The following is a 22169-nucleotide window of genomic DNA, read 5'->3' as shown; positions in this document are numbered from 1 at the left end:
CTCAGTCTAGCTTTGGCCCGACTGGCAGCCTGAAGATTGAAGGGTCCTGGACTGAGAATTTACTTGTTTGAGGCAAGGGTCTTCTCCACTATTCAGCTGCAGTGAGAGCTGAAACAAGCTATAGCACCAATACAGCTCTGAGTAAGGCCATTAGACCCTGTGGGAAAATTGTTGGGGGGGGGGTGTCTCTAAAAGTCAGTTTTGAAGGTTCCTCCAAAATCACTTTCCCTGAGTTTTTTGTAGTTTGCTGTAGCTTTCCTGGGCCATTTTTTTTGTGCCAAAATGCTACCGCCTCTATCTGCCTCAAAACACCTCGATTTTGCTTAAAATCTATTTTTTATATATTCCTCATAGTTTCTACCCATTTCATGCCAGTTTTGCACTGAATGGTCAGCTGAGGAGTGTCCATGTGCTGTGGCGCACATGTGGGGGGATGGGGACCCTGAGATTAGCCCCTCTGGTATCTCTAGGGCTGGGGAGTCACAAGGGGCTCAGTTAAAAGGGAGAAAATCCTTCCTGGAACCTTTAGAGTGCGTTTTGGCAAAACACAAGCGCATGGATACGAGAGAGCCCAAGAGACAACAAGGTGAGTCTGTAAAGAGGTCCACTGGGCTTCCTACTCAGGGATTTACCCCTGATTTTGTGAGTCTGATGTGGACAGCTTATTTAAATTGTCAATATCCATCTGTGCACAAGGAAGGCATGCCTGTGACTGCGCAAGAAGGTCTATCCTTTCTTAGCATCCTTCCCCTAGAGAAGGTTTCTGATTTGGAGCAAGAAGGCCAGTTGGAGAAGGACTGGAGTGTCAGAGTCCATGCCTTTACTACCTTAGAGTGAATCTTTTGCTTTTAGGAGATTCAGGGTTCAAGCAGAGGCTGCTGGCAGGAGATGGTGGTGACACTTGATCAAGGGGAGGACCCATCAATGAGCTGCCTTTTCAAGCTGACTACTTTGCTGGAAGTTATTATAGATTCCCTGCAGGAGTTAAATCTGGAAGTGCTGCAGACCTCGGCCACACAGTACTCTGTTATGAGTAGCTCTAAGACTCAGTCTGCGTTTTTTCCATTACATCCTGACATTTCTTTGCTAGTCACGGAGCATTGGGAGATCCTGCAGGGCTCCTTGTGAGTCGCTAGGACAATGTCCAAACTGTATCCCGTGATTCCTGAAATGCAGCAGCTCTTTTTTAGCCTAAAATGGATTCCTTGGAAGCACAAGTTACTAAGCTTACTTCCCTGCTAGTGAGGAAGATGTCATTTTAAAGGATACACAAACAGGATCGTAGAGTAGATGTTGTCTTACAAAGAAAGTTTGAAGCTTTGGCCTTGGGAATCAAGGCAGCTATGGTGGCCTTGTTGAGAGGCATGCATTTGCCTTACCAGAATGCTTCAGACTCCCTTGTTGGATGACAACGTTTACCCCCAGCTGGTAATGTTGGGGGTTGACTATGTTGCAATCGCTCTTTATGATATAATTAGAGTCATGAGCAAGGTTTCTGCTTATTCTGTTTGGTAAAGGATTAGACAACCTTATGGCCTTTGAGGCAGATCATTGCCCTAAAGCTTTGCCTGACAGTAGGCCACGAGCCCCTAGGACACAGGTGTCAAAGTTGGTCCTTGAGGGCCACAATCCAGTCAGGTTTGCAGGATTTCCCCAATGAATATGTATTGAAAGTAGTGCATGCAAATAGATCTCATGCATATTTATTAGGGAAATCCTGAAAACCCGACTGGATTGCGGCCCTTGAGGAGGGACTTTGACACCCCTGCACTAAGGGGTCATGTTGAGCTAATTTTCAAGACTCTTGGCGATTTCATCAGTATTCGGGAAAATCCTCTAACCAGAGATCATATAAAGGACCTAGACAAAGCTACAAAGGTACTAAGCAACCTCAATTCTCGGGTTCTTGCACCACAACAGCGTCCAATAAATCCCAATGACGCCAGGTCAGTTGTCTGGCCCTTGCAGATAGGCAGGAGATTGTTGACTTAGGAGGCTTAGTTGCTGATGTGCTTAGACAGCTGGGTACTGGACATTCGAGAAGATTACAAGCTCGAATTCTGTCATTCACTCTCAGCTCTATTCATGAACACAATGATCAGGAGGCCAGAGAAAGAGTCAGATGCTGGATGATGGTGACAAGGCTTTTAATCATTCAAGCCAAAGAGCCAGTGCCTCCTGAAAATTCAGGCTTAGGCAGATACTCTATATACTTGATAGTACTCAAGAAAGATAGACGACTGGAGATCAATCCTGGATCTGAAGTCCATCAATTCAGCACTAAAAATGACAAGGTTACACATGGAGACCGTTTGGTCGGTTATTATGTCGATGGCTCCAGGGAAATTCTTAGCTTCCCTGAATTAACGGAGGTCTATTTACATATTTACATATTTCCAGATGCACGGAAGGTTACTGAGGTTTCATGTTTTAAGGAGGCATTTCCAGTTCTCTACAGTTCCCAAGTTGGAGGGAGAAAGGACAGTGGTGAAAGTGGTCCAACTGCTAAAGAGCCTAGGTTGGATAGTCAATTTCTGGAAGAGCCACTTAATACCGTCCCAATCCATAGAATATGTGGGAATTTGGTTCAATATGGTGGAATGCCATGGTTTTCTTCCCGATCCATGCAAACAGAAAATCTTGAGACAAATTTGAGACCTCTTCACAATGCCAGCATCTACAGTGTGGCACTATCTACAAGTATTGGAGTCCATGGCAGCAACCACATAGGTGGTTCCCTGGGTGAAAGCTCAAACGCGCCCACTATAGGACACCCTGGTCCCCGCAGATAGATTCTCTTCAAATACAGCTGGCCTTTATGAAGGAAGCATGGTGCAACATGTGTTGGTAGCTTCGACCAGAGTCTCTGTCAAGGGGCATGCCCCTCTGGATAACATTGTGGGTGATACTGACCTCAGATGTCAGTCTTTTATAGCTTGGGAGGGGCGGGGGCTCACTGCATTGGTCGGCTGATTCAAGACCAATAGACTCCTTCTCAAAGGAAATGGTCAATAGACTGGAGCTGAGAGCCATATGGTAGGCATTACAGAGCCTAGGAGATCCCTGGAAGGCAAAGCTGTCAGGATGTTTTCAGACAATGCCACAATGTTGGCATATGTCAACAGACAGGAAGGCACTAAGAGAGCTCTATTAAGAATGGAGGTCCAGTTGTTGTTCCACTGAGCAGAAATCTGCCTGCTGGCAATCTCTGTGGCTCTCTGTGGAGAATATTCAAACCGACTGTCTCAGCCAGCAATCTCTGGATTGGACCCGTGGGAGTGGTTGCTATCCCAGACATATTTTCGATGCATTGTGCTGGCGTCGACTGGTCAATGTAATGGCTTCAGCAGTGAACAAGAAAGCAAACTGTTTTCTTTAGCCGAAGACTTGAGTCCGGAAGTGCCAGATTGGACATCTTGGTACAACCATGGCCAGAAAAAGAGCTCTTGTATGTGTTTCCCCTGTGGCCTATGATAGACCAGGTGCTCTAAAGAATAGCTCACCATCCAGGTCTGATAAGTCTAGTAGCTCCAAATTTGCAGTGATGGGCTTGGTACACGGATCTGATGTGTCTACAGAGAGACAAAGGTCTCAAATTACCGGTACATCTAGACTTAATGTCACAGGGACTGGTACCCATGGAAAATCCAGCACGCTTTGGTCTTATGGCATGGCTTTTGAGTGCACAGCCTAAGCCCAAGGCCCATCTATTGAATTTTAAATGTACAATGCTCCATACGCCTTTCAGCGCTATAGAAATGATAAATAGTAGTAGTAGAGTAGAAGTAGTAGTAGAGCTAAGAAGCTGACAACGGTCGCAGCATATGCTAAGATGTCTGGCACTGCTTTGGTACATCACCTATGTATGGATTCCTGTGTTTATATAACACTTCTTTTATTTGTATGTAGCTATCTGATGATTTCACATTGTGCTTTTTTTTCTCTGATTGTCCAGCACTTCTTATTATAAACTGCCTCTAACTATTATGGCTTTGGCAGTATATAAGAATAAAATTATTACTACTTAGATAATCTTGTTTCTGTTAATATAAACAAGCATCTGTTCAGCCCACCCTTGCTTTTTTCAGTCCGACAACTCTTTGATCTGGAGCTGGAGTCTTCTGTCAGTTGGATAAACATGTATGATTAACTTACTAATAAAGTACTGAGTTATTGAACTTTGGAGTTCCTTATGCGTTAGTACTAGTTGAACACAGCAGGTTGGTTCATTTATATACCTGTGTTGCAAGTTCATGCTAATAATTTGTTCTTTTTCATGAGTTACAGAGCAGAACAGAAATGTGATGTTATTTCCAGGGAAGTGCCCCGTGTTCCTCCTTCTCTTTCTTCTGTTACAGTGGAGCTTGATTGCTTTGGTACAAACTGAAGAGGAAGCTATATGTCACTGGTGAAGAAGGAAGAGCTGAAAAATGTGATTGACACCTTTCTGCAAGTAGTTCGTGAGCATGGATTGATCACCTAATGTACGAACTCCTGTGTATATTTAACAGATAGGTTCCTAAAAGAAAAGGGGATTGAGGGGTACAGATAGAAGTAGAGGTAGGTTATAGGATTAGACAGAAACCACTTCACAGGTCATGGATCTGATGGGCCGCCTCGGGAGCGGACCGCTGGGCGCGATGGACCTCTGGTCTGACCCAGTGGAGGCAACTTCTTATGTTCTTAACAGAAATAAGATTATCCAGGTAAGAACCTAATCTTTCAATAATCCTAATGTAGTGAAGGCTTTTCTTGCATTTGACCTTATGGAACAAATGTTAAGTTCTTAATGAATAGGTTAGAAAAATCTGTGATGAGACAAGTGATCTGAATGGTCAAAAGCTTTCTAGCTTTCTGCTTATCTATTTATATTTTACATCTTGGGTTAGTTTTGGAGTACAGAAAATGCTTCTAATGACATCTCTCGCCTCATAAGTAGTGTTTCCTACCACATATTTTAGATGATAAAAATAAGCAGAATTCTTCCTGTTGAATTCTGCATGAGATGGCACAGTGCAGTGGATGGCATGCCATCCACTGTAGTGAGTGGATTTCCAGTGTGAAAAAGCTGATATAGCAGTGTTTTCTTTATTTACAGACTTGGTGCTTTGGTACATGAATAGCTGGGCTGATGAGGAACTGTTTAGGATTCCACTACTTGCACTTTCTTTTTAAATGTCTCTTGAACCAGTTCTCTGTCTTTATAGGATGTTTCTTTTAAGAGATCACTGCATATTGTAATCACATTTAAAGCAGGAAACTTAAGATTTCTAAATCTTTCTGTTTCCATCTTACCAGTGGCGTACCTAGCATATGTGACACCCGGGGCCTATCATTTTTTGGCACCCCCCCCCATCTGTACGAAAAACATGATTTTTAGTAACAAGCCACACATGAGTACCTAGGAAAAGGCAGCATCTTACATATTGCAGTGAGCAGTACATCAATACACCCATTGTAAAACTAAACAAGCCAGACCAGTACAGATCAATCCTACACCTTCAATCTTAACAGAAAGCCATGTCTTTCGAATACACAGAACACAGAAAACACCTTCGCCTAGTATGGAATATGTCATCACAAACTAATCCCTCCCCCTTTTACAAAACTGTAGTGTGGATTTTAGCCACTGTGGTAACAGCTCTGATGCTGGCGCTAAAAAATGCTCCACAGTTTTGTAAAAGGAGGGATAAAATAGAAATACATAGACAAAGGTTAAATTAAACCAGCAAGAAACTGGACTCTGCATAAAATGCAACACCACAGAAACAGTGACATATGTCTCCTAAAGCAATAAATAAATAGAAAATTTTTGTTCTACCTTTGTCTTCTCTGGTTTCTGCTTTCCTCATCTTCTTGTTACTGTCTTCCTTCCATCCACTGTCTGCCATCTCTCTGCCCCTCCCTATATGGCATCTTCTCTCCTTCTATGCCCCTTCCAGAAACTGTATGCCTCCCCCTTCCATCTCTCCTCTAGACCCCCCCTTTGGTCTGGCATCCATCATCTTCCCTCTGTTCCCTCATGGTCTGGCATCTTTCTCCTTTCATCTCTCTTTCCCTTCCCCCTGTGGTTTTTAGCATCTCTCTCTTCTCATTTCCTCCGCTCAGATCTGATATCTCTGACTCCTTCCCCGTTCTTTGGCATCTCTCTCTTCCCTTTCCTTCTCTGATCTTCCTTTTTTATTTTCTGCCTCCATCTAAATTAAATTCTTTTACTATGCAATCCTCAGTTTCCCTCTTTTCACTATGTCTACCAACAGCATGCCACCCCTTTCCTTTATCCCTCCACTATCTCACTAACTCTATCTTCTTCCCCCATCCAGCATATGTCCTTTTTCTTTATCCCTCCTGCCATCCAGTATATGTTCTCTCTCTCCACTTCCATTCAGCATTTGCTCTCTCTTCTCCCCACTTCCATCATCTGACCTCTCCCCTTTCTACCCACTTCCATCATCTGCTCCCTTCTCTCAATCTCTCCATCCACCACAGGCCCATCTTTTTCCCTTCCTCACCTTTCTGATTTTGGCAACAAGATCTGGAACGCCCTCTCCCCCTCCCCTGGACAACAGGCCCAGTCCAACAAACCTCCCTGCCCTGTGGCCGGCGATGTCTAAACTGCCTTCTTACAGCAGCCGGAGCGTTGTAGTTGCATATGGCTGCCGTAAAGGTCGTCTCTGATGCAACTTCCGGTTGTGTCATAGATGACCTTTACGGCAGCCACACGCATTTAACGCTTTAGCTCAGGAGTGCCCACACGTTTTGGGCTTGCGAGCTACTTTTAAAATGACCAAGTCAAAATGATCTACCAACAATAAAATTAAAAAAAAAACACAAAGCACACTGTACACTGAGAAAATATTAATTATCATTCCTATTCTGGGGTTTTTTCAAAGAGGTCAAGGCAGATGACTCTATGCACTGTCACCTCAGTAACAACCATACAAAAATAGACAAATATACCCCCTCCCTTTTTACTAAACCACAATAGCAGTTTTTAGTGCAGGGAGCTGCGCTGAATGCCCAGGGCTGCTCTCAACGCTCATAGGCTCTATGCGCTAAAAAACTCTATTGCGGTTTAGTAAAAGGGGGCCATAGTGCAAAATATAGACAGCAGATATAAATTCAGACACATTTTGATCACTAAATTGAAAATAAAATCATTTTTCCTACCTTGTCTGGTGATTTCATGAGTCTCTGGTTGCACTTTCTTCTTCTGACTGTGCATCCAATCTTTCTTCCCTTCTTTCAGCCTGTATGCTTCCTCTCCTCCAGACCTCATTCCCTCCACCAACTTTTTCTTCCTCTCTCCCTGCCCTTTCTTTCTCCCTGCCTCCCTTTCTTTTTTCTCTCTTCATACCCCCTTTCTTTTTTTCTGTTTCCCTTCTGTCTCCCTGCCTGCCCCCTTTCTTTCTCCCTGCCTGCCCTCCACCAGGCCACTGCTGCCACCATCGAGGAACAGGCCCCAAAGCTGCCGCCGCCCCAAGCTCTCTCTACTTCCCTGCGTCGGGCCAACCAGCATTCCTCTCCCCGATGTCAATTCTGCCGTCGGAGAGAAAGTTCTGCCTAGCCAGGCAGCGATTGGCTGGCCCGAACTTCCTCTCCGACGGCAGAATTGACGTCGGAGAGAGGAAGGCTGATCGGCCCGGTAGATCACCAAGGCAAAGTAAGTCTATCACGGAGCCCGGGATGGACTCCGCGATCGACTCACTTTGCCTTGGCGATTGACCATTTTCCAGACCTGGCCGAGTGTGCACCCCCACTAAAGCTGCACCCGGGATGGACTGCCCCCCCTTGGTATGCCACTGCATCTTACATAGATCCAACAGGGAAACGAAAATGAATTCTTATAGCTGTCTAGAACATGAACATAGGGCAGAAGCATGGAGGGAGTTTTTGTTAGTTTGGTCTTCCTAATGCACACATTAGTGGGTGACAAGTCTGCTGTACTGACCCAGGGTCTGTCCCAGAGCCATTTCTTTAAAAAATGATACTCACAGCTGACAGGGTGTTTGCTCCCTAAGATGGGATGTGGTTGGTAGAAGGTACATAGTCATTAGCCAAACATGGCCTGGCATATTTTGGAAATGTTTGAAGGGAAATAAGGAAAATGACAAAGAGAGGGTAAGTTTACCCTACTGCAGAGCGGGGCGGATCCATGGTTGAAAGGATTTGGATGTTCAGTGCAGATTTATTCACAGTGAAGAAATCTAGCTTTGTTATAATAATTTTTTTTATTCTAGTACAATGTGTCTAGTAGTCCTGAACCATAGCATTATGCATCTGAACCTGCAAGTTGATTACAGAGTGCTTTCAATCATCTTTGAACTCCGCCTTCTTCCTAGGCAGCTGCTTTTGACCTCTCAGGTTTTTTTTTTCTGCAAGCAAATTGCTCAGAAGTGTTTCAGCTCTGCGGTTTTATTATTTTCAGATATTTTTTTCTTAGTGTTCAGTTGGAGGCTCAGCTCTCTGTTCCCACTTGTTGGGACCTCTGCCTGGGAAAAGATGCAGACTTGCATTGTGGAGGTCTGCTGCTACCAGGATCAGCCCTCGGGGCCACCTAGCTAGCCAGCCTGCATTTTTTTGGAGCTCAGGGGCCATCCCTTGCATAACTGCTCATATCCCTAATTTATCAGGAGCTTGAGCACAGCTTGGCCAGGATTAATAATAAGCTTGTCTGCATGGTCCTCTTCCCTTCACAGTGTAAGGTTTTCCAGGGCTTGAGGCTCAGTCTGACATTGGTCCAACTGGCAGCCCAAAGACCAAGTTTGTCCCGTGAACCTGTGAGTCTGAGTTCTTCTCAATTTGTCCCAGTTGCACGCCTAAGCTGAAGCAGGCAGACATATGGCACAGTGGGTAAGGCTAATATAGCCTATAGGGAAAATTGGTGGAGGTTGTCTTCAAAAGTGAAATTTGAAGGTTTCTGCAGCCAGAGCCAAGGACCCACCTCTAAAACCCCTTTCTCTGCATTTTTTGTGCTTCAGGGGAGTCCCCATGGGCCATTTTGGTTGTGGTTTGGCCATCTTGGAATTTATGTTTCAACAATTTTTTTATTGACAACAGAACAGCAGGAAAAACTTGCAAAGATAAAAGTACAGTCATCCATTTTTATACAGAAAAAAAGTAGACCTCCCCACCCACCTAAACCCATCCAAAATAAATAGAGGCCACCCACTAATTCCAAAACAGTAAGAACAAAGTCAAAAAGTCACTCCCCCAAAAGGAAAATAATATCAGCACAAATCCCACCCCAACTCAAGCTCCCTAACTAGCAATGAATATCCAAAAGGGGGGGGGGGGAAACCTCATCCCGCTTCTGTAAACTTATAGGAGCGCCAGGGTCCCAAGCTAAAATACTCAAAAAAGGATACTATACCTACAAACTAAATCAGGAGTCGGGGTTCTTATGACTCCCGCAGAAAAAGGGCATCGAAAGGATCTTCCATACACCAACCTAAAAAACGTCCCCCTACCCCCCCATACACAGAGGAGAGATTGGATTATAACTACCTAAGCGCGCGTGGACAGACTCCTAAAACCTAAGCCATGGACACTAAGAGGCATCCCCACAAAACTTAAATACCCAGGTCAGGATACCGCCAGTTGATTCAAGATATTACTACAAATCCTGGGGCTCAAGGATTATATGTAGGCTCCCCATATTTCATAAAATCATTTTTGCCTTTTAATGGTGCTAAACTCTGCATCCAATAGGAAAGAATAGTTTTTGCCCCCGCCACACAGGCCTTTCTTACCCATAGTCTAGGTCTCTTTCCTCTAACACTCAAAGCAGATAACTGGCTCAAGAAGAGCCCTGCAGGATGCAATCCAAAAGGACCGAATTTGTTCACATCCCAAGAAAGCATGAATAAAAGTCCCAGCCTCCCTCTGCCATTTCTTACATATTACAGTTTTGATACCTCCCATATGGAACAACTTAGACTGTGATACATAAGCCCTATAAACCAATCGGTACTGGCATTCCCGCAGTTCTGCAGAATATATTCAGTGAGGAATAGATCCCACAAATTTAAGCAGCTCTGTTAGACCTGCAAATTGAAGAGCCACAGTCTATTTTGTGGCTAGCTCAGAAAGGCAGCAATGTGGTAAACTCCTCATTAATTTTTTATGAAAACAAGATTGTGGGCAAATCATCTGTCAGCATTTCAAATAAGTCATCTAATTTGCCATCTTGGAATTTAATGGTGGATTAATCTTTTTTTTATAAAGCCTCCAATTGCCTCAAAATTTTATTTAAAATCGATAGGAAAGGCCCCTCAGGCCTTTCTACCCCGTATCATGCCAGGTTTGCACTGGATGGCCAGCTGAGTGTCCGTGTCACGCTTGTGGTGGAGCACGGGCAAAGGGTGGGAGTCTTGGGCTCAGCCTCCTCTGTGTCCTGCAGAACTGGGGATCTGCAGGAGGCATGCTCCCAAGGGAAGAGACCCTTTCCAGAGCCCTCTGAAGGTGCATTGGTTAAGCTTAGATGTGTGGTTGCCATGAAGCCCAGGAGGACCTGTAGGGTTTCCCTGCCAGGGTCCTCGAGACCTCCAGTGCAAGACTTCACCCTGGATTTTGTGAGCCTTATGTAGAAGTCCTACTTCAACTGCCAAGGATCCTCAGCGTCTGCATTTAGCATGACAGAGGCGTTGATGTTGGCGTTGGGTTCTCCCCTCAGCAGTCACCCCAACCAGACAAGGCTACAGATCTGGACCAGGATGTTCAGTCTGACATAGACTGGGAAGATGGAAAGTCTGATTCCATGAAAAATATAGGGGCAGTAAATTATAATAATCACAATATCAAAAAGCTCCAATGGAGCTTATGTACTGTGGAAACCCTTAAATTAGCTTACTTACTCTTCACAATCATCTCACTCTTATTTTAAATAGTTAACAAAGCCATCTCAATCAGGCAAACCAGAGGGAAGAAAAGTCCAGACAATTGCCCAGGAGATCATGAGAAGCAGTTAATTCCCTGACACAGCGAAGATAGAGGCCACAAAACACTGACAGCTTCGGAGTGTTTAAAGAAGTTCCAGATTGATTTCTTGGGCGTTTTGTATTAATCGCAAGTATAGAAATGTTTAAAGAAGTTGCGTTTTAAAATTTTGAAACAAAATGAAAATGTATGAATGGCTTTTTCAAACATTGAGACTATTAGTTTGTGATTGCTGTTAAGCACATCATGGGAAATTTGTTTAAATAAGTAGAGCACTGAGTTTTGCTGAGCACTAAGCAGTAAGCACCAGAGGGAAGGTAGGTTTTTATGCCAGTGACTGGGAAAGGGAGTTTGTGGAGGGATTTTGATTTCTTTGTATGACTCCCATATAAAATCTGAGGTTTTCCTTCCCTCTGGTTTGCCTGGTTGAGATGGCATTTTTAAATATTTTAAATAAGAGTGAGATAATTGTGAAGAGTAGGTAAGCTCCATTGGAGCTTTTTTGATATTGTGAAATCTGAGTCCATGACATTATTGTCTCTAGATGCTGTTTCTCTGGCAGAGTCTGGTTCTCTGCATTAGAATAGGGTCAAGAAGTGGCAAAAGTGGTCCATAACTTGTCTTGAACTCAGAGACATTCAGCTAGCGCTGCAGGCACTGGAGAAGTCTCTGGAAGGCAGGCAGTCAGGGTCTTATCAGACAATGGTACAGTGGTAGCTTATGTCAACAGGAGGCACCAGAAGTGCCCTGTTACCTAGAAACTCAAGTCCTCTTTCAGGGGTAGAGGCTTATTTGCAGGCTATGTTGACTGCGCACGTTGCAGGAGTGGAAATGTGCAGGCTGACTGTCTCAGTTGCCAGACTCCCGACCCAGGGGAATGATCTTAGTCTCCCCAAGCATTTAGCTTCATTGTTTGGTGGTGTGGGTGTCCACAGAAGGATCTGATGGACTCAGCAGTAATCACGAAGGTGGCTCACTTTTACAGTCACAGATATGAGCCCAGAGGTGCAGGGTTGAACAAGTTAGTTCAGCTGTGGCCGGAGAAGGGGCTCTTGTATGTGTTTCCCCCTTGGCCAGTGCTAGGTTGAATCATTTGCAGGCTTGCGAGTCATCCGAGGTTGGCAGTCCTAGTTGGCCCTGTTGACTATGGTATGTGGACCTAGTTCATCTCCAGAGGGACAAAGGCTTCAGACTGACAGTCCAAGTGGATCTTCACACTCAAGGACCAGTCCCTATAGAGAATCTGAAACTCTTTGGGCATATGGTATGGCTCTTGAGCGGGCTGCCCTGATGTGTAAGAATTACTTGGATGTGATTGATTGTCCAAGAGGCACAGAGACATGATTATCACCACTCTGCTTAGAGCTTTGAAGCCATTTATGGTGGCAACCTGTGCTAAGGCCCAGAAGTCCTTTTGCACTGGTGTGCTGAGGATGATGTCGAACCCAAGAGCTCCGATTTCAGTAGTCCTTTTGCAAGAGGGCCTTCAGAAGGGTCTGTCGACCAGATCGCTGAAAGTGCAAATAGCAGGCCTTTCCTGTTTCTGATATCGAGGGGAAAGAGGCTCTCTGGTCTCTCACCAGATGTCACTCAGTTCATTAAAGAGGCTGTTTAGTTCAGCCCTCTGGTGCATCTCCCATTCCCTTCCTGAAATGAGAGACACACAAGCTCTCTCCTGTAGGGAACCGTTTCTTAAGATTACGGAAGCATGGCTTTCCTTGTGTATGGTTCCATCCATCTTACCAACAGTAGTCTCTGCCTTCCTCATCAATCAAGAAGTCTGTTTGCCTGCTTTTCACCCTACGGGGTCTAAGAGAAAGTATGTCAAGCAAGTACTTCTCTGGTACCTCAAGGTTACCAATGAGTTTTGCATATCTGATCACTTTTTTGTTCTGACCAGTCAGGCTAAGAAAGAGTGGCCTCGATTTCCAGATGGATTAAAATGGCCATTATTTCCGCTTATGTGGGCTGTAGTAAGAAGCCGCCGATTGCATGGAAAGCATACACCACCAGATGAATTGCTACCTCATGAGTAGAGACTCGGGCAGTTTCGTCCAAGGAACTCTATAGAGCAGCTGCATGGTCTACTCTTCATACCTTTACTAGGTTCTATAGAGTAAACCTAGCAGCCAGGAAAGATTGTTTATTGAAAGTTTCTATACTGCTACTAATGACTGGAGGAATCAATTCAGAGCGGTTTACATGAGCTTTTGTAAAGGTGTTACAATACAGAGTTAGGGTTTTCTGAGATGGTTTTCAATACAGACACATTCATACCATAATCAATCATCCTATGAATATGAACACATTTACCATCAATCATCCTTCGTATACGAACAAGTTTCAAGTCTCATTTTATTAAAATTTGATATTCTGCTTATCAAACTTCTAAGCGATATACAATAAAAAGTATAAAAACAGGGTTACATAGATTAACACATATGGACTTACTGGTACAAGGGGATAGCTGGGGAGAACTACATGTCAAAATAAGACAGAGACATTTAGGGGTAGTACAATTGGAGGGGGACACATTTATACCATAATCATCTTCGTATATACACATATAATACTGGTCTAAGTCTCTGTTTGATAGCTCCGTATTCTATATAATAATAATGCGGGGTGCACATAGTTTTGGTATCAGTTACTTGAATGTTATAATATTCATTGATATGTTTGTTACAGAGCAGACCAGAATTGTAGTGTCGGGGTATTTTTCCCTCCTTCCAGTTATGTCCATCATTATAGTGCTCCTTGATTGCTTTTGTACAAACTGAGGGCAGGAGCTACTGCCTGGGAAGGAGGTGCAGTTCAAAGATGATTGACAGCATTCTGCAAGCAACTTACAGGTTCAGATGCATAACCCTACAATTCAGGTCTACGAGACATAGCTACAAAAAAAATGATTATCGAGGTAAGAACCTTATATTTCTTTATTTGTGATGTGTTCCCTTTTATCTAGAAGCTGGATGCAAAATCTCTTACCAAGCTGAACTTTGCTAAGAATCAAGAAGGTGAGTTGATGGGGCTTTTGACCTTTCTGCTGCGGGATTCTGGTTAAACCTTCAATCCTTACTAAACTTTTACATGTATCTAGTATTAAACAGAAGTATTGAAAGACTGATCTGCAATTTTATGAAAAGCTCTTTTAAACAAGGCACAGAGACTACTCGGAGGGTACAACAGGTCTATCTTTGACACAGATTCAAGATTGTGGCCATCTTGGGGAAAGTTGAGTCACCTAACCAGTATTCTGAGCAATGTTGAAGCCCCATCATGAAGCACTAGGAGTTAGTTAACCAGCTGGGTCACCAAATCAACTGACATGCCCCTTTCTTTTATGGTATGGTATCCCTGAAGGAAGTGGCAATAGGGCTGCTCATTAGAGAGGCAAACTGGAAAAAAATATTTCTTCACACAACATGAAAATTAAACTCTGGAATTCGTTGCCAGAGAATGCAGTGAAATCACATTTAGCTTAGTTGAGTTTAAAAAAGGTTTGGATAATTTCCTAAAAGAGAAGTCCATAGGCCATTATTGAGATGGTTTGGGGAAATCCACTGCTTATTCCTAGGATAAGCAGCATAAAATCTGTTTTACTACTTAGGATCTAGCTAGGTACTTGGGGCCTGGGTTGGCTACAGTTGAAGACAGGATTCTGGGCTTGATGGACCTTCAGTCTGTCCCAGTATGACAATTCTAATGTTTTTATTTTTTCCCGATTTGTTATACAACACCAAGGGTAATTGATCTAAGGTCACTTCAGGAACTTGCAAAAAGATACTTTGTATCATGCAAGAATAGCTACCTCTTGAGTTTTGGTTTACCATATTGTTCTTTTCTCTGGATGTTTGGTAACATTTCTAGCACAGGAAGTATGTTCACAATGCTCAGTAACTTACACAGAGGCAAGAAGGGTCACAGGCCGAAAACTTTGGGCTACTTCTCTGATAGCATAGCAGTGTGAGTGAATCACAGAGTGGTTTCCCTTGGCTCCATCAGCAACAAAGTGTGAACAATCGAAACCAATAAGAACAAAGCTGCCACAACATCACATATGATGGCCCTTGTAGAGAATAACACGGGGACTTCAATATCCCTGTTCCATCCCTGCAAGTTCTGTCCCTGTTCCATTCCTGCAAGCCCTGTAACCACACAAGCCTTGAATATTTATGATTTTAAAGTGGTCAAGGCTTGTACAGAGCTTGCAGGAATGGGATAGGGACAAGGACAGAGCTCACAGGGATCGGACAGGAAATTGAGATCTCGCGGGGACAGGGACAAATTTGTCTGTGTCATTCTGTGGCAGAGTCATGATTAATAGTGGAATCATGACTGAGGACCTGGGAAGCCAAGGTTCAAATCCTAACACAAGGTTTTTGGCAAATCACTTAATCCCTCCATTACCTCAGATATAAACTTAGATTATAAGCCCTCTGGGGATAGTGATGCTGTACTTGAACTACTACTGAAAGATTTGAACTAAACCCAAAGAAAGAAAACTAAATCAAATAGCTTTCTGGTAAGCTGTACTGTATGTACATCTTCAGCATTCCTATACTTCCATCATTTTGTTGTTTAAGAAATATGAGCCAGATTTTTTTGTTCATTGTTGTAAACTATTTGCTTGGACTTATGGAGAGTGAACATGGACTTCATCTTCCCCGTCACACTCCTTATAAGACTGCCTGAGCAATAGTACTCAGTAATTTTGCCTTTCAAGTGTTGTTATAGTCTGGCTGAAGTTCCATATCAGGTGAATTGGGAGGGGAGTAATCTTTTGCTTTTGGCTTAGCCATTTCTTCCTGTGCCTTTGGGCTTCCAAAGCATTCAGAACCAGCTCTTCATTTGCAACTACTTGGGGGTCTTTCCCTCCATTTTTGAGGACAGTTTGCAAATTGCATTGGTTCGTAGTCCATGTGTACTTTTAACTATGACCACAATCTTTTCACCAGTTTTTAAAGGGAATATATACAAGGATTTTCACTTAGAAACATATCACAGTTACAAGTGCATATGACAATTTGTAATTGCCTTTAAGTGGACAGAATTTTATTTGAAAAAAATAAGCATGTAGATTTGAAATTTCATATTGCCCCTCCCCCTGCCAGGAACAACACCTTTTCCACAATATCTGTCCTTTAGCAACTTTAAGGTCAGTGGTTTTCAGATTGCTGATCACCTGTGTAAATTGCTTTAAGAATTACTTTCATTATATTATGAATGATTTATTACAATGAAGATTAGTTTATAGTCATGCTTATCCCAGGACAAGCAGGCAGCATATTCTTAACACATGGGTGACGTCACCGACGGAGCCCTCGGTACGGACCTTTTTAACTAGAAGTTTCTAGTTGGCCGCACCGCGCGTGCGCGAGTGCCTTCCCGCCCGACGGAGGAGTGCGTGGTCCCCAGTTTCTTCGTTTCCGCGGAGCGAAGAAGACGCGTGTATTTTTTCAACGGCCGTTGGAAATCACTTTTTGCCTTCCCGCTCGCGCTTTTGTTCTAAATTTTTCTCCCTCTACCTTCGGGTTTCCTTTTTATTTGAATTGCAAAAAAAAAAAAAAAAAACTTTGATTTTTTCCTGTTTCTTTCGTTTTTGCCCCGGCGGGGCCTGTTGCCATTATACAGGCCTCGGACTTCGATTTTGCGGAGGCTATCTTCCCCTTCATGCCCCCGCAGGTCGGTTTTAAGAAGTGCCAGCGGTGTGCACGCCCGATCTCCGTTTCTGACCCACACAATTGGTGTTTGCAGTGCCTGGGTCCGGAGCATCGGGCGGACTCCTGCACCCGCTGTGCCACTTTGCAAAAACGAACTCTTAAAAACCGAAGAATCCAGCAAACCCTTCTCTTCGGCACCGAGTCGGCGATGGATTCCTCACCTTCAACGGCGGTACCGCAAAAATCGGCACCGTCAAGCTCGACACCGACCGACCCCGCATCTGCGCCACTGGCGCCAGGTAAGCCGGCTAAGAAGCCTTCCTCTTCCCTCGAGCGCCCTCCTGCTACGGTGGCGACACCGTCCCTACCGGCATCGCACCGGTCCCGTAAACGCTCCGCCCCGATATCGGTGAGTGCCTCGTCATCGGCCTCCTCATCGCCGGGGCGTGGAGCGGCATCCAAGGAACCGAAGAAAAAGAAAGCGGTTCCGATGCCACCCCTAGATGACCGTATCTCGGCCATTCTACAAACTCAGCTTCAGGAGCAGTTGAAGAAACAACTTGAACAACTGCTACCCTCTATCCTGGCACCGCTCCTTCCGGTACCAGACCGGCCCGAGCCCCGCACCGAGCCCCCGGTGTCCACTCCTTCGGTACCGGTAAACACCTCGATGCCGATCCTTTCGGCCCAACAACTTCATGATGATCCAGTGGTTCATTCTCAACCCACAGTGGATCCTCCTCGGCACCAGGCGGTACGGCACTCTTCTCGGGACCGAGAACGACGCCGATCGTCCTCCCCTGGTACCGTTTCGGTGCGCTCTGGTAAATCTTTGTCCAAGACTCGCCACACCGCACCCTCCACCCCGGTGTCCCGACAGGCACCAGAGGTCAGGGATCCTGATTTATGGGAGGAGACTCCTCTCGGTACCGAGGAGGATCCCTCCTCATCTGATGAGGAACCATCGGCACCTGATGCCACCTCTAAACCTGAACAGTCCTCTTTTTCTAAATTTCTGAGGGAAATGTCTGCTGCTCTGTCCCTTCCCCTGGAATCTGACTCCAAAAAGTCCCAAGCCTTTTTAGAAGCCTTAGACTTTGAGCAACCTCCTAAGGAGTTTCTCAAGCTTCCCGTGCATGACATCCTACGGGAGACATTCTACAAAAACTTGGAAAATCCCCTCACGGTACCGGGAGCTCCCCGTAAACTGGACAACCTTTACCGTGTCATCCCTATTCCTGGATTCGACAAATCTCAATTGCCCCATGAGTCCCTTCTGGTGGAATCCACCTTAAAAAAGACTCAGGGCTCCAGTGTCTATGCCTCTACCCCTCCTGGCAGAGAAGGTAAGACCATGGACAAGTTTGGCAAGAGGCTTTACCAAAATGCCATGCTTGCCAACAGGGCAAACAACTATTCCTTCCATTTTTCCTTCTATCTCAAACACTTGGTCCAGCAGCTGGCTGCCCTCCAGAAGTACCTACCTGAGCGCAAGGTCCCGCTATTCCAACAGCACATCTCTGGCCTTCTCCAAATGCGCAAATATATGGTCCGCTCGATATACGACTCCTTCGAGCTCACCTCTCGGGCCTCTGCCATGGCTGTAGCCATGCGTCGCTTGGCCTGGCTCAGAGTCTCCGACCTGGACATCAACCACCAGGACCGTCTGGCCAACGCCCCCTGTCTCGGGGATGAGCTTTTTGGAGAGTCACTGGATTCCACCACCCAGAAACTCTCTGCCCATGAGACCAGGTGGGACACCCTGATCAAGCCGAAAAAGAAGGCACCGCCTACCCGACCTTATCGGCCACAAACATCTTATCAACGGAGGTTCTCAGCCAGGCCACTCAATCCGCCTCCCCAGCAATCTAGGCGGCCCCGTCAACAGCAACATCACGCTCAGGCTCGATCTCAGGCCTCTCAACCCTCTAAGCCTCCTCAGCCTACTAAACAAACTCAGCCCTTTTGACTCTTCTCTCCAGGGCATAGCCAGTCATCCACCCTTGCTACCTCTTCCACAACCCATCGGAGGTCGTCTCACCATTTTCTCCAGCCGTTGGGAAATCATCACATCGGACCAGTGGGTCCTCAACATCATCCGCCACGGCTACTCTCTCAACTTCCAGACTCTACCTCCGGACAACCTTCCCGTAGAGTCTGCTTCAAACTCATCTCAAACCCCCCTCCTCCTGAGGGAGGTTCAATCCCTCCTCCTTCTCAATGCCATCGAAGAAGTACCTCCAGATCAAAGGGGGCAGGGATTCTACTCCCGCTACTTCCTGGTACCCAAAAAGACGGGAGACCTCCGTCCCATTCTCGATCTCAGGGACCTCAACAAATGTCTGGTCAAGGAGAAGTTCAGAATGCTCTCCCTTGCCACGCTCTACCCTCTTCTTTCTCAACACGACTGGCTATGTTCCCTGGACCTCAAAGAGGCCTACACTCACATCTCCATCAATCAAAATTCTCGCCGCTACCTGCGGTTCCAGGTACTGCACCATCACTATCAGTACAAGGTGCTACCGTTCGGCCTCGCTTCCTCACCCAGGGTCTTCACCAAGTGCCTTATAGTGGTAGCGGCCTTCCTCAGGTCTCACAACCTCCAGGTGTTCCCCTATTTGGACGATTGGTTGGTGAAAGCACCTACGTCTCAACTTGTGCTACAGGCTACTCATCACACCATCTCTCTCCTCCACCTCCTGGGGTTCGAGATCAACTACCCCAAGTCGCATCTGCTTCCCACCCAGCGACTTCAATTCATTGGAGCAGTTCTGGACACCACACTAATGAGGGCTTTTCTCCCCTCCGATCGTCAGCGGACCCTGCTCCACCTCTGTCGTCAGGTGCTCATGCATCCCTCCATTCCTGCCCGACAGATGATGGTCCTCCTGGGTCACATGGCCTCGACGGTGCATGTCCTTCCTCTGGCACGTCTCCACCTTCGCACGCCTCAGTGGACTCTCGCCAACCAGTGGTCACAGACTACGGATCTTCTTTCTCATCCCATCTCTGTGACATCATCTCTTCAGCAATCTCTCCAATGGTGGTTGAACTCCTCAAATCTTTCCAGGGGTCTGCTCTTTCATCTGCCCCCCCACTCTATGATCATCACCACAGATGCGTCCCCCTACGCGTGGGGAGCTCACCTAGGAGATCTACGCACCCAGGGACTCTGGACCCCACAAGAGCGTCGTCATCACATCAATTTCCTGGAACTCAGAGCCATGTTCTATGCCCTCAAGGCTTTCCAACATCTTCTCTGCCCTCAAGTCCTCCTCCTGTGCACGGACAATCAAGTCGCCATGTACTACATAAACAAGCAAGGCGGCACCGGATCTCGCCCCCTTTGTTTGGAGGCTCTGCGCATCTGGACCTGGGCCACGGACCGCAATCTTTTTCTCAGGGCGGTCTATATCCAGGGCGAACAGAACTCTCTGGCCGACAATCTCAGTCGCATCCTTCAACCCCACGAGTGGACGTTGGACCCTCCGACTCTGCTCTCCATCTTTGCTCGATGGGGCACTCCTCAGGTGGACCTCTTTGCAGCACCTCACAATCATCAGCTGCCCCAATTCTGCTCCAGACTCTTCTCTCCTCACCGTCTGGCCCCGGATGCATTCCTGCTCGATTGGAGGGATCGGTTCCTGTATGCCTTCCCTCCACTTCCTCTGATGTTGCGGACCTTGTCCAAACTCCGCAAAGACCACGCCACCATGATTCTTATCGCACCTCGGTGGCCTCGCCAACACTGGTTCTCACTCCTGCTCCAGCTCAGCTCCAGGGAACCCATTCTACTTCCTGTGTTTCCTACTCTACTTACACAACAGCATCAGTCTCTGCTACATCCCAATCTGTCTTCGCTCCACCTGACAGCTTGGTTTCTCTCGGGCTGACCTCTCCGGAGAATCTATCTCAACCGGTCCGCCTCATTTTGGACGCTTCCAGGAAACCGGCCACTCTCCAATGTTACCATCAGAAGTGGACCAGATTTTCCTCCTGGTGTCTCCGGCATCATCAAGAACCCACCTCCTTAGCGGTGGAAACTGTCTTGGAATATTTGCTCTCTCTGTCCACCGCTGGCCTCAAAACTACCTCCATCAGAGTCCACCTCAGTGCCATCACTGCGTTTCATGAGCCTATTCTCGGAAAACCCCTCACGGCTCATCCTCTGGTTTCCAGATTCATGAGAGGACTCTTCAACATCAAACCGCCTCTCAAGCCTCCTCCTGTCGTCTGGGACCTGAATGTGGTTCTCTCAGCTCTCATGAAACCTCCGTTTGAGCCTCTTGCCACAACTTCTCTCAGGCTCCTTACCTGGAAGGTGCTTTTCCTAATTGCCATCACCTCTGCCAGGAGGGTTAGCGAACTGCATGCACTGGTTGCCGACCCACCTTTCACTGTTTTTCACCATGACAAGGTTGTTCTGCGTACCCACCCTAAATTCCTCCCCAAGGTGGTCTCAGCTTTTCACCTCAACCAGTCCATTGTGCTGCCCGTCTTCTTCCCTAAGCCTCACTCGCATCCTGGGGAACAGGCGTTGCACACGCTAGATTGTAAGCGTGCCCTTGCTTACTATCTTGATCGTACCAGAGCTCACCGAACAGCCCCTCAGCTCTTTTTGTCTTTCGACCCCAACCGTTTGGGTCGTCCTGTCTCCAAACGGACACTTTCAAATTGGCTTGCTGCCTGTATTGCTTTTTGCTACGCTCGGGCCGGTCTCTCCCTGGAAGGAACTGTCACGGCCCACAGAGTCCGAGCTATGGCTGCTTCTGTGGCTTTCCTCCGCTCCACGCCCATCGAGGAAATCTGCAAGGCGGCCACTTGGTCCTCAGTTCACACGTTCACTACTCACTACTGTCTGGATGCGTTCTCCAGACGGGATGGACACTTCGGCCAATCTGTGTTACAAAATTTATTTTCCTAATGGCCAACCATCCCACCTCCCTCTTTGTTAGCTTGGAGGTCACCCATGTGTTAAGAATATGCTGCCTGCTTGTCCTGGGATAAAGCACAGTTACTTACCGTAACAGGTGTTATCCAGGGACAGCAGGCAGATATTCTTACGTCCCACCCACCTCCCCGGGTTGGCTTCTTAGCTGGCTTATCCTAACTGGGGACCACGCACTCCTCCGTCGGGCGGGAAGGCACTCGCGCACGCGCGGTGCGGCCAACTAGAAACTTCTAGTTAAAAAGGTCCGTACCGAGGGCTCCGTCGGTGACGTCACCCATGTGTTAAGAATATCTGCCTGCTGTCCCTGGATAACACCTGTTACGGTAAGTAACTGTGCTTTTTCCCTCTCCCAGTTTGGTTGAATTAATCCTGCGGTGGTCCTTGGCCAGGAGCTACAAATCTTGGCTTCTCTGAACCCAGCTAACATTAACCCTGTCTGCGCTAGACTCCCTCTCTCCTCACCCAATTAGTAAATGCTGCCTGTGCAGTTTCAGCCAGCCCCTAAGCAGACCGCTCCCCCACCCACACACACACTTTGTCATTTAAGACTGATAGGCATAAGCTGCCAGTTTCTAAGGCAGCTTATAACATGATGGATGAGCATTTTTTGTTAAAAG

General features: G+C 46.3%; 1 protein-coding gene across 1 annotated transcript in view; it reads left to right on the top strand.

The window, feature by feature from the left end:
- PPIL2 (peptidylprolyl isomerase like 2) overlaps positions 1 to 22169 on the top strand; it is a 185607-nt gene that overhangs the window by 23723 nt on the left and 139715 nt on the right. Inside the window, exon 6 of the mRNA XM_033954123.1 lies at positions 13904 to 13955. Within this exon, the coding sequence (XP_033810014.1) occupies positions 13904 to 13955 (52 nt within the window). The remainder of the gene's footprint in view (positions 1 to 13903; positions 13956 to 22169) is intronic.

Source organism: Geotrypetes seraphini, chromosome 8 (assembly GCF_902459505.1).
Source record: "Geotrypetes seraphini chromosome 8, aGeoSer1.1, whole genome shotgun sequence".
NCBI classification, from domain to species: Eukaryota; Metazoa; Chordata; class Amphibia; order Gymnophiona; family Dermophiidae; genus Geotrypetes; species Geotrypetes seraphini.
This window is presented reverse-complemented; position numbering and strand designations above follow the sequence as displayed.